This window comes from Apaloderma vittatum, unplaced genomic scaffold, assembly GCF_000703405.1.
Source record: "Apaloderma vittatum isolate BGI_N311 unplaced genomic scaffold, ASM70340v1 scaffold986, whole genome shotgun sequence".
NCBI lineage: Eukaryota > Metazoa > Chordata > Aves > Trogoniformes > Trogonidae > Apaloderma > Apaloderma vittatum.
The window spans coordinates 3,725-16,959 of NW_009722072.1; the positions used below are offsets into that span (position 1 = coordinate 3,725).

Sequence of the window (13,235 nt, forward strand, 5' to 3'; positions counted from 1 at the left end):
GAAGACAGAGCAATTGCTGGTAATACAATCCTAGGGAATGCTTAGTTAAAAGTGACCATGATTTTTATTCTGGTAAATCCCTGACCTTTGAGATCTAGAGTCTCTTGCCTAAAATCCTCAGAGGTTTTCTTTGTGTTTGTGTGGGTGAGCATGTGTAGAACTAATTCCCTCCAGAAAGTGAACCTGAGGGCAGCTCTTCCATGTCAGATCAACAAGATTTCCCCTCCGGGGGGTCCTTTCTGAATCAACCATGTGCTGCAGGGCTTTACTCACCCTGCAGGAGTTCACACAAGCAAAAAGTACCTCTGATTTTTTCTCAAAGAATAAATCAAGCGGTGAATAGGCAAGAGATACCAGCTTTCTAATTAAGTATTTGTTAGAGTTATGGAAACTTGAGCCACTCTGGTGGAACCTGGTGCTTCATTTCTAGTAAGAAGGATTTCTTCCCTGGGTCTGCAGAGAAAGGTTTTATTTTTCGGAAGAGGAAATTTTGCATATCAGGAAATATTTGCTAGAGATTTGGTTATGTTTTAGTTGTTTTAGCAGCCATATGTTTTGTTCACATATAAATGACTTATGAAGCTCTGCTGGCAGAGTGGAGGTTCACAATGGACCTAGAGCTCCCCACTCAACAGGGAAAGCACACCTTGCCTGGTTCCTCCCCAAACCCAGCCTGCAGTTCATCTGGTTGTCAGAGCTCTTCAGCTGCCCCCTTCTCCAAAGTTGGCCACCTTCTGATAGTCCAGCTCTTCATGACTTGCTAAAGGTCAACTATCCTGACCAGCTTGTCCAGGGTGGTTCTCCAGGCACAGGATTTGGGCTTCTCCTTCATGCAGAGCATAAGGAGAGCTCTGCAGTCTCTGCAGCAGACATTACTCAGGTCTGCCCAGCAGTGCCTGACACATCCATGCATTGTGTCTAGGGTTTGCCTCAGTTCCAAGCCAGTGGGTAGTAAAAAAGGAAGAGCCCTCTTGGGGATTAAAGTGAAGTTTATGTTATTTATTGTACTACTCACACATATAAACTAGCCAGCTCTCTCCGGGTTCTCCTGACCCATTTGTCTCAATGAAGCCTTGTGACTTCCAGCTTAAGGATTGGCCCTGGATGAAAGCCAGCATAGAAAATGACTAATTTTTGTCTCATGCATGCACTGAAGCACACAGAATTACAGAATGTTTGGAGTTGGAACGGACCTTGAAAGATTATCTAGTCCAACCCCCCTGCCAAAACAGGATCATACAGATAGGTCACACAGGAACGTGTCCAGGCAGATTTTGAATGTCTCCAGAGGAGACTCCACACCGTCTCTGGGCAGCCTGTGCCAGGGCTTCATCACCCCCACAATGAAAAAGTTTTTCCTAATGTTTTTGTGGAACCTCCTATGTTCCAGCTTGCACCTGTTGCCCCTTGTCCTGTCATTAGACATCACTGAGAAGAGCCTGTCTCCATCCTCCTGGCACTCCCCCTTCACATATTTATAAACATTAACAATGTCACTCCTCAGCCTTCTCTTCTCCAAGCTAAAGAGACCCAGCTCCTTCAGCCTTTCCTCACCAGGGAGATGTTCCATCCCTCCATCATCCCTATGGCTGCGCTGGACTCTCTCCAGCAGTTCCCTGTCTCCCTTGAGCTGAGGGGCCCAGAACTGGACACAAGATTCCAGATGTGGCCTCACCAGGCTAGAGCAGAGGGGCAGGAGAACCTCTCTCAGTCTACTCGCTACTCCCCTTCTAAACCGCCCCAGGATGCCATTGGCCTTCTTGGGCCCATTGCTGGCTCATGGTCGTCCTGCTGTCCACCAGGACCCCCAGGTCCCTTTCCCCTGTTCTGCCCTCCAGCAGGTCAGTCCCCAACCTATACTAGAAGATGGCATTGTTCTTTCCCAGATGCAAGACCCTATATTTGCCCTTCTTGTATTTCGTAAAATTTCTCCCTGCCCAGCCCTCCAGCCTGTCCAGGTCTCTCTGAATGCCAGCACAGCCTGCTGGGGTTCCAGTCACTCCTCCCAGTTTTGTGTCATCAGCAAACTTGCTGACAGCGCTCTCTAATCCCACATCCATGTCATTGATGAATATATTGGACAGCACTGGCCCCAGCATTGGCCCCTGAGGGACCCCACTAGACACAGGTCTCCAACTAGACTCTGCTCCATTGACCACGACTCTCTGACTTCTTCCCTCCAACCAGTTCATAATCCACCTCACTACCCAATCACACAGACCACAGTTCCTCAGTTTAGCTATGAGGATGCTGGGGGAGATGGTGTCAAATACTTTACTGAAATCCAGATAAATCACATCCAGTGCACTGCCATCATCTATCCACCTGGTTACGTCCTCATAAAAGGCTATCAGGTTGGTCAAACATGACTTCCTCTTGGCAAAACCATGCTGACTGCTCCTAATAACCTTCTTATGCTTGATATGCCTAGAGACAGCACCAGGGACAAGATGTTCCATCACCTTTCCAGGGATGGATGTGAGGCTGACTGGTCTCTAGTTACCCAAGTCCCCCTACTTGCCCTTTTTGAAGACTGGACTGGCATTTGCTTTCCTCCAGTCCTCAGGCACCTCTCCTGTTCCCTATGATTTATCAAAGATGATGGAGAGTGACCTAGCAATGATTTCTGCCAGCTCTCTCAGCACCTATGGGTGCATCCCATCAGGGCCCATTGATTTATGGATGTTTATATTGCCTAACTGATCCCTAACCTAGTCCTCTGTTGAGGACCAAGGCAAACTTCTCTTTATCATGACTTCCTCTGGGACCTCAGGTGTCTGGTGGTCCTGAGGACAGTCTCCAACAGTGTATACAGAGTCAAAGAAGGCATTCAGTAACTCTGCCTTCTCTGTATCATCTGTCACCATGGCACCCACCTCATTCACCAGTGGGCCCTCCATTGCCTCTAGTGTTAGTTTTGTCAGCATTATATTTGAAGAAGCCCTTTCTGTTGTCCTTGACCTCCCTTGCTAGGTTTAATTATAAGGAGGCCTTAGCTTTCCTAGTTGCTTCCCTACATCTTCTGATCACAGTCTTATATTCCACCCAAGTGGCCAGCTCCTCCTTCCATGATCTATAGACTCTCTTCTTCCGATGGAGTTTGCCCAGTCATTCCCTGGTTAATGATGCAGGTCTCCTGGCTCTCTTTCTTGATTTCCTACCTGCTGGGATGCACTGATCTTGAGCTTGGAAGAAGTAGTCCTTGAATATTAACCAACTAAGTTGGGCCCCTTTACATTCTAGTACTCTCTCCCTTGGGATTTCCCCTAGCAATTCCTTGAAATGGCCAAAGTTGGCCCTACTGAAGTCCAGGATTGCAATCCTGCTTGGTCTTCTGGACGGCACAAGATCCTGAACTCCATCATGTCATGGTCGCTGCAGCCAAGATTGCCCTCAGCCTTCACTGCTTCAACAAGACCTTCCCTGTTGGTGAGCACAAGGTCCAGCAGCGCTCCTCTTCTAGTTGGCTCGTCCACTATTTGCATCAAGAAGTTCTCATCAATGCACTGGAGGAACCTCCTGGACTGAGGATGGCTGGCTGTGTAGGCCTTCCAGCAAATATCTGGGTAGTTAAAAACCCCCATGAGAACCAGGGCCCATGATTGAGAGGCTGCTGTCAGCTGCCTGTAGAAGGACCCATCAACTTCCTCATCCTGATCAGTTGGCCTGCAATAGACACCCACCACAGTATCACCCATGCTCGACTTCCCCTTCATTCTCACCCACAAACTATCGACTTGCTCCTCATCCGCCCCTGGATAGATCTCAATACATTCCAGTTGCTCTCTCACGTAAAGAGCAACTCCACCTTGTTGGCCTGTCTTTCCTAAGAAGGACAGAGCCATCCATGACCACACTCCAGCCATGTGAGCTGTCCCACCATGTCTCTGTAATTGCCACCAGATCATAACCCCTTGACCACACATAGATTTCTCACTGCCCCTGTTTGTTGCCCGTGCTGCACACGTTTGTGTAGAGGCACTTCAGCTGGGCTGCCAGCCATGTCACCTTCTTGGTGCAACACCCCTTAATTCTCTTGAGGTGTTCTATGGATGTTTCGCTGTTGTCTCCTCCTACCTCAGGAGCCCCTGGTTCATCTCTTTAACTGTGCTGCCATGTCCCCAGCTCACCTCAGAGTGACCAGCTGAAAACCCTTAGTAGCACCCTGTCCCTCTAACCCTGGTGTGTCATCACACAGCTTGTCACAGACAAGGCTGATAAAGCAGTTGATGTTAAGATGCAGAGAAGGGAAATCTCCACAGATACTGATCAGGGCCTCTCCATCACCATATGCCTGAGATGGGGCAAGGTATCCCACTGCGGCTCAGCCACCCTCCCTGGCAGGGAGTGCTAGTAGCAGGGAGGACAGGCAGAATCTTGACCTGGCATGTCTGGCTGCAAACTAAAAGTAGCGGATAATGTGAAGATGCATGTACCTGCTGAAAGACATCTGTATTGAAATTTTCAATGCATTTAGTAGATATTAGGTGGCTAACACCTTACAATCACACTTTCTGAGCCTGATCTACATACGTATTCTGTTTTCAACGTCCTCTTCCTGCTTGATATCTCACCTTCTTCTTTCCTTCCTTCTGCCAACAGGGCACCCTCCAGAAATTTGTAGATGACCTCTTTGAGACCATCTTCAGCACTGCTCACCGTGGCAGTGCGCTTCCCCTGGCTATCAAATACATGTTCGACTTCCTGGATGAGCAGGCTGACAAGCACAACATCCATGACCCTCATGTGCGGCACACTTGGAAGAGCAATTGGTGAGTGAGACACCCCAGTACAGTCCAGCACCAGGTCTTGGACTGTCAGGAGAGCAGAGGGACATGTGGTTTGGGATCTGGATGCTGGGGGAGCTGAGGAGGCTGTTGTGGGATTCAGACCACCAGGTTCAGTGTTCCCAAGTTGATGGGGAAGTCAGAAAATCCCAAAATTTAAAGGATGGAGCACTTTGACTAAACAGATCCCATTTTACCCTGTATTATGTGGAGACGGCAGTATTTCTGAGGCACCTCATGAGGAGAAATGGTGAAGTGTTCAACTGATTCAGTGTCCAGACCCATAGGAACATCTAGAGAGGCATGGGAGAGGGTTCAGCACCACTGTCTTCATCTAGACTAAGTGTTTGAATCTCCACTATAGTCAGAGGGGGGCAAGAACTCCTTTTGATTGCCCATGCATAGGTATGAGGTGCCATCTGGGATATTTTAAGGTATCCCAGGCACCCACAGGGGATGTGAAGCACCCACAGGACACTCGTACCCTCCTGGGCTGGCAGCTAGAGGCCAGGAGAGCATCCCAAATGGTACTAAGCAACTGAAGGGTCTGGAGTTGGGTGTGGATGTCCTTCAGAGCAAGTGACAAAGTCTGAAATCAACCCCCTGCTCTACCCGCCACGCAGCAGCCCCTCTTTGTACATGTAACAGGATAACGAGGGAAAAGCTAGGATTGGTGAAGAGAAAAGATCTCTGGGGCTTCTCTCCACTAAGTCTCCCTGTTGGAAAAAGTCCCCTGGGGAATTGCTCCCTCCCCTTCTCCTGTGCAAATACAGGGACTACAAAAGGAACAGCAGAGGAGAGCCATGGGGCTCCCAGCTCATGTATTTTTTTCCTTTTACCAGCCACGCTGATGGCAGATCGTCACAGCGCGGTGACATAAAAAAAGAAACCCCATGCACCAAAGAGGCTTTCAACTAATGAAACATTAGCATATTATTAACATTATCTGCAGCACTAATCTAAGGCTGATTGCAGCCACTCAGACTAAATGAGCAGGAGGTTTATTTAAGGGGGGAGGGGAGAAGGCAGAGTGTGTGTGTATGTGGGGAGAGGGGCAGTGTGAAGAAATCTGTTCAATCAGATTAAATTAACTCAAAATCACATCATGGGCTCTATTATTCCCGGACATTGTCCCCCCAGCCCCTCCCGGTATCTGTACGCACACGCATACACGCACTCTCTGCTCGTCCTCTCTGCGGTTGTTTTTGTCATCCAAACATCTGCAGAAAAAGTTCTCCAGCTTGTCCCCCAACAGATCAACCTCACCCCCAGCTAGAGTGTTTCCTTCCCACCAGCTCCATCAGGTCTCATTGTCAGCATCTCCCACTTCTGAGCTTGGCTGAGAGGATTACCTGTGTGGGGCTTTCCTTACACTTGCTCTTTGATTTTGCTGGCTCAGAAGACTGCACCGTGGGTTAGAAAAATGCAGTGTTATCCCTCTGTCAGGACATGCTGAACTGCCTGCTGTTAGGCAAAATGTATCAGACTCAGAGATTAATATTTTTTGTGGTGCTGTGAACACATGGGGGTAATGATCACTTGAGCATTAGGTGAATTTGTTAAGCTACCTCCTCTTGGGAAGGTGCAGACATTGAGGATAGACTTAATAGCCTACCTGAGAGGGAGACTAGTGTTTAACTCTGTGATCAGTGACACATCTCAGCTCCTAGGCCAGGAGCACATGAATGCATTTGCCCTGACAAAAAGACTTGAGGCAAAGGCTGGAGGTAGATACCTCAGGGCACCTCACAGAAATGAACTGCTCTTTTGAGAGAAAGGGGGAAGAAAAAGGCTTTGGATTGCAATTGGAATACATTTCCTTGGTTAGGGCAGATACATTTTCACTTCAAAGGCTGCAACACTTGTTTCCCAGTTGCTTTTTTTCCTTGAGGCAACAGGGGTTTCCCTGTCATGTAATGACTGCTTCATGCCCGGTGTGCTGGGATCACACATGGATCTTGGGCTTGATCTTTGAGCGTGACCGTACACGGTGTCCACAGCACACTCTTCATGCCATTAACAGTCCTAGATCTGGAATTTTGATTCCCATCCACCATTTACCACCGTAACCTCAAACAGCAAAGTCTGTGATCTGTACACCGACCGACTCACCTCCTCCACCTCTCCCACCCCTCTTGCAGCCTGCCGTTACGGTTCTGGGTTAACATGATCAAGAACCCACAGTTTGTCTTCGACATCCACAAGAACAGCATCACGGATGCCTGCCTCTCTGTAGTGGCTCAGACTTTCATGGACTCCTGTTCGACCTCAGAGCACCGGCTGGGCAAAGATTCACCCTCCAACAAGCTTCTCTACGCCAAGGACATCCCCAGCTACAAGAACTGGGTGGAAAGGTGAGTTTTAGTGGTAGAGACAGGAATGACACGGGCAAGTGGTACAATGAGACCCTGCTTCATGGATGGAGCTAGGAGACATCATCAGTAATGCTTTTGGTAGCTCCCTCTGGGCTTTTTTTCTTTGGTTATTGCCTAAGTAGAAAGCTCCATGTTAGCTTTTCATTCCTGCGTACTGTGTAGCAGAGATGGAAATTTAATTAGAGGTGTGAAATTAAGGTGTTTGCCATCATTGTTTCTCTTGAGGAGAAACTGTTGAGAAGTGACAGAGGGAGGAAGGAAGGGGAGGTGATGTGTCTGAGTCCTGTGAAGTTTGTGAGCTTCTAAGTCTTTCCATGCATACCAGAGGTGGTTTACTGTTTACAGCATCGTTCTGACGGTCCTCTTGCTGCCTAGATCCTGTCCAATTACCACCCTTTATTCCAAGTCCAGTAGCTTTTCTTGGAGGCTCTTCATGCTTTGAATGAGATGCTCTAAGATTGACAGGCTGGTGACTGAAGGTCTGCAGGTATTTTCTGAAAGGCCAGAGGTCTTTCCAGACATTTTGTCCACCTCTGCAAGATCTGTAGCTGTCCTGTTCAATCTACTGAAGATCACTCTCTGGCAAGGCTTCACTAAAGGGAATACAACCAAGACAACTATTCTTACAGTATGTAGGGGCTTCAAGTTACCTAAGATTTTCTGCCGGACCAGCAAATAGCACATCTTGCACTCAAAAAAAAGCCTGCTGGAGGAAGCCTTGCAGAAGTCAATCTGCGCTTTGTTTTCCAATATGCTACGCTTGCTTGGCGTTATTGACAAGTTTGGGAACTGCACAGATGGAGAACGATTGCTACTCTGTAAATACGAAGATGGGTTTATCTTACGGATCATTCCTGTGCAATGCCATCCAGTTTTAAGCAATGTCTGGATGACTTCATAGGCACTGTCTAAAACTGATATCATGTCACACAGGTGATATGAAACCTCTGCTACTGGAGGCACGCTGTGCCATAAATCACTGTATTTTCTTTGTTAGGGATGGTTTTAACTCATTTTGTGGAAGGAAAGTACAGCTGATTAAAGAGATTTCTTCCCTAGTAGGCAAGAGGTGAGACTTTTTTACAATAACGCTCCAATTGGTCTCTGATTCGTCTGGACAATTATTTTTAGATGTGGTTAAACACTTCTGCAAATGTTGTTTCTAGGCAACCTGTAAGGCTCTTACAAGCTACCTTGCTTAATTATGACCTACTTCTGGCAACGTGTCCAAGTTTCTTTGTATGTATTGAGACTGATTGCTGGGTCAACTTGGATAGGGGCAAAGAGGTGTCTGAGATTCATTTAGAAATCCTGTTTGCACCAGCAGTGACCCGAAGGGGTCACATTCTAGTGATGCTTTAGCCACCTCACATGTAGTAGGTGGATGGTTTCTGTAGACAAATACTTTAACATATGACCCTGGTTGTTTTTTTTATCTTTGGAGATGGCACATTTGAGCAACAAACTGAGGTGTGTAGGTGGAGAACAGGGTATTTCCTTATGCAACATCTTTTTTTCTTTTTTTTTTTGTTCTGGATGAACAGAAGGCTGCAGCTTCCATTTTGTTTTTCCAGTATTGATTTCATTTTACAACTTTTTTTTGGAGCTAAATCCTGTTGCCCAGCAATCTTCAGCAATAGGTGCTGCATTTCCCTGGAAGTTTTCCCAAACAACTGGGGTTGCAAACGAGGTACATAACACCTCCTGCTGCACTGGATTTCTGTGCCCAGCATGTACTGAGTTGTTATCTGCACTGATGTCTGACAACTTGAACTGAAGCCCAAGGGGAGGCTGTGAGATTCGGAATATGGTTAGAGCTTCTGCCCTGCTTGTGTTTTTGTGTGTCAGTTCCACTGACTCAAGGCAGTGCCACCTGGATGCTGTGATAGATCAAAGGAAAAAAAAATATCAAGGATGAATAAAATATAATTTCAATTCTACCCTGAATTAATGAATATTTTTCTCCATTCTGTACTGTACTCACCTGTACTTTGAGGGAACTATTCCAAATCCAAAGGCTTCTAGTACTGGTTGGAGCTATTTCTGTAGTCAGCATCAGCTGGAGATGGCATCCTTCAAGGCCACTAGACTTCTTCAAAGAGCGAATCATAAGATAAAAAGATTTTCAGTTGGGGAGTTTAAGAAGAGGTTGAATAAATCAGAAGAACCTGAAATCAAATGAACTTCTCTGATGAAGAAGAAACTGCAAGAGGGCAATTAGGCAGTGGTACGTTGTAAGCCAACTTGAAGGCACTCTGAAGTAAAGATGGGCTCCTGACTTTTAACAGTTCTGTCAAAATCGTAGCAGAGCTGGATTACTCCAAGCCATCCCTTTGCAACTGATGGTTTCTCAGTGTGCAGTGTGTCTTTAGGACTCACAAAACAGGGAATGAGCTTGGCATAAAAAGCAGGCATGGCTGAAAGTACTTTCCTCCAAAGCTTCTGGGAAGGCCTTACAGCAGTCTTCCAGTACGTAAGGAAAGTTGGGGAGGGACTCTTTATCAAGGAGTGTACTGATAGGACAAAGGGTAATGTTTTCAAATTGAAAGAGGGGAGATTTAGATTAGGTATAAGGAAGAAATTCTTTATTGTGAGAGTAGCGAGGCACTGGAACAGGTCACCCAGAGAAGCTGAGGATGCCCCCTCCCTGGAATTGTTCAAGACCAGCCTGGATGGCTTTGAGTAACCCAGTCTAGTGGGAGGTGTCTCTGCCCATGGCAGGGAGTTGGAATCTTTAGTGTCCTTTCCAACCCATTCTATGATTCTATAAAAGATTAGTTTTTCACCTCTTTAGATTGTGAATGTCCATTGGGAAGGGAATAACTGCAAATTCTGGCCTGGCCGATGTTTTACCTCTACATGGTGGTCAGCTGAGAGTTTGACTTCAACAGTCCTTTTTAATGCTGTTGGAAGCAGAGGTGGACTCTCCTTGCTGAAGCATTATGCTGAGAAATCCTGGCTTTTGGTGGAAACCAGGTTCAGCATTCAAATTACACACCCAGGGCTCCTTCACTGGGAAAACTCTTGGCTGAAAAGTATCTAGGTGCAACCACAGCTTGGGTTTTCTGGGGCAGAAGATGAAGACTGACTGAAGCAGGAGAATTAACCCAGGAAATGGTGACAGGCTATTTGGCTTTTGTTGGAGGCATTAAGAGTCAGACTGTAGTTCTAAAACACGATGGAAGCTTTTCAATTGTCATTATACGGGTCTATTGAAATAAGGAACGAGCAGACCAGATTCTCATCTGACTTCTCTTAGTAAAAACTCCATAGGCTTTGCTGAATTTACATTAGAGCAGCTTCAGATCTGCATCTTTTCAAGTTTACTTCAAATGTCCCCTTTGAGCCTAAAAATCTGGAGAACTTGGGAGCATTTGATGCAATCCCCAAGCAATACAAAAGGGAGCCTGTTCTAATTGGGACTGTCTCATTAGCATTCAACACCACGCTGAAAAGATGACAAAGGGCTGTGGCTGACCTTTTATTTCTCTCCATGCTGCCAAGCTTATGATAACACTTGTTTGAACTTCATTAACACCATTTAATTGCCTGCATCACAATCAATAGGATGTTTCCCTACTGAAGCCTGGCATGGAGGCAGGAATGTGGGAGACTGAAAAGAGTCAGAGCATGAAAAAATCAGAAGCCAGAGAGTTTTTCCATTGCATTCTGGTGCCCAAACTACCTGCAGAGCTGCAAGGAGAGGAACTAGTGCTTTTTTTTCTCAGCCCTGCAGGGACTTAGTCTCCTTTTGGCTGCTGATTGTGCATTAAAAACAGTCCTTCAAAGAAAAGCTGAAAGTCAACAGAGACATTGCAAGTATTCTTAACGTCTTAAGAATCATCCAGTGAAGACCATTCAATACAGGCTTGCCAGGTTTGGGACTAAAAGAGGTTAAAAGTGATCTATCTGTGGGATTCAGAATTATAACATCTGCACTTTTTGATGTTAACTCGGGTACAAACACTACCTGACCTAGCTGTTGGTACCCAGGTCCTGGGTCTGTGATCTCATCTATTCCCTTTTCATGAAACAACTACGATTTGCATGGCATTACCCTTTGGATGTCAAGGTCTTAAGCTTGTTAAAAAATGCTCTTGGTGATTTTTTGGAGTATGCAAAATGCAGAGCCTATGCCCAGTTAGGATCTAACCTCCGTAACTTGTCAGCCCGTGATTTCAGGACTGTAGTCAATAGATGGTCTCTTCCAATGCACTGCTTGTGATGTCTGTTGCCTCCTTTGCAGAGAGCTTCAGAAAGAAAGAGACTAGTTTAGCACAATAAAGATTATAGACTGCATGCACCCTAACATTGGAAGTTATTGAGGTTTTAAACAGAAACATTGGGGTGACTCCAACGGTTTTAAAAGACATCATCAAACGACATGTGCAAATCCTGGCTTTACTTTAAAAAATACTGTCTTGTGTGTCTCCTTTCCCTGCCAGAAAGAAGGTTCAAGACAGAGCATACCAAGGGTCAAGGTAGGGGGTTGTTTTCAGTAGAGATAATAAAAAACAGTGCTGGAAGGGGCCTCAGGAGGTCAAGCCAGCCAGCTCCTGCCTCAGGGCAGGATCAACTCTGTCTAAAGCCTTCCTGACAGGTGCTTGTCTACCCCTTTCTTAAAGGCCTCCAATGAAGGAGCCTCTGCTTTCCTCAGGCAATCCATTCCTGCACTTCCCTGTCCTTCCCATCATGGTGTTTTCCCTGACGGCCAGCCAAAATCTCCCTGGCTGTAATTAAAGCCCACACCATCTCATTGCATCCCTAGGGACAGGGGCTACAACTCGTTCCCTGCCTCTCTGCTGCAGTTTTTGCTGTATTGGAGGCCTGTTCGCTTGCCTTTCTTCACTTCTAGTCTCCAAAAAACTCCTGATGATTTCTCATCACAGTAAGATGCAGTTCTTACGTAGTGCAGTTTTCAGCAGGCAAGACAAAAACGTGTCTGCACGCAACGGGCATAGCCTCAGACCCCCACACCCTCTGCACTGAGACAATGCTGGATGATTTCTCCTCGCAAAGAAAATACCTGTGCACTGATTCATTCTTCAGCTATTGACTCAGTGCTGCCCACTCGTTATCTACTGGGTTTTTTTAAGAGATGAAAAGCAGCAGAAAAAGCCATGCACATGCAAAATAAAATCATTACCCTAGCTAGGGCATGCATACACAGGCAGAATCATTCCCGGGCAAATCTCTGGAAGAACTGACTAGCCTTCAGCTTATTATGGGGCCAATACTTTTTGCTTGGCTGTCATGATATTCCTGCCCAAGTCCAACCAGTGTCCAACAGCCTGGCCTTGAACCTCTCTTGGAAACAGGGTCAGTCTGGGCTAACAGGGTCTTGCGGCTGCCTGTAGCTGGATCAGTACAACACAAATTTTGCAGCTCTTGTGCCTCCCAGGAAACTAAAACTGCCACATCGTGTCTACAGAAGAATTGATAGTGTATCCTTGCATTGCTTCACTTCATCCCATAAAGGAGCTGGCTGTTGGGTTGTTCCCAAGCCTTCCTTCAGCCCTTCTCTGCCATAGCCATCCCCCATATCCCTTTCATCCGTCTCTTCTTCCTTTAGTGGTCTGGATACAGCCGGCTATTGCATAATCCTAATTATGTTATTGCTGTAATTGTGTCGTCTGCAGCACATGGATTTGTTACAAGCTTTTCATATGCTAAAATTCTTATTAATGAGTGCAGTCCCAACCCAGCGACTGCACAACAACAGCCATGACAAAAAGATCTTTTGGAAGGCAATTAGCTCCATGCTAAGCTACCTAAACCACAGCAGTGCTGGAAAATTTCAGGCTGGAGAGGAAGCACTGGCAACACGGCTTTCCTCTTCTGTTTTGATGAGTTAATGAGTTACTGAGTGGCAGGAGGCACAGCTATTCTTGTGAAACAGCTCTACTAAGGAGCTCTTCCTGGTTAGTACCAAAGGCAAGAGCATTTATCCCTGGCCAAACAGAGGGCAAGATGTATTCCCAGGTGACTTTTGTATTGCTTTCCTTAGGAAAACAATACCCCAAAAACTCCCAAAGCAAAACACAAATCAAAACAAAAACAACACAGGGAAAGA

The 13,235-nt window shown here is 46.3% G+C and overlaps 1 protein-coding gene across 1 annotated transcript in view; it reads left to right on the forward strand.

Annotated features, from left to right (window-relative positions):
- The window catches only part of LOC104275607 (plexin-A4-like), a 20,782-nt gene that overhangs the window by 2,595 nt on the left and 4,952 nt on the right, over positions 1–13,235 (forward strand). Inside the window, exons 3-4 of the mRNA XM_009871606.1 lie at positions 4,603–4,772; positions 6,929–7,141. Coding sequence (XP_009869908.1) covers positions 4,603–4,772; positions 6,929–7,141 — 383 coding nt within the window. The remainder of the gene's footprint in view (positions 1–4,602; positions 4,773–6,928; positions 7,142–13,235) is intronic.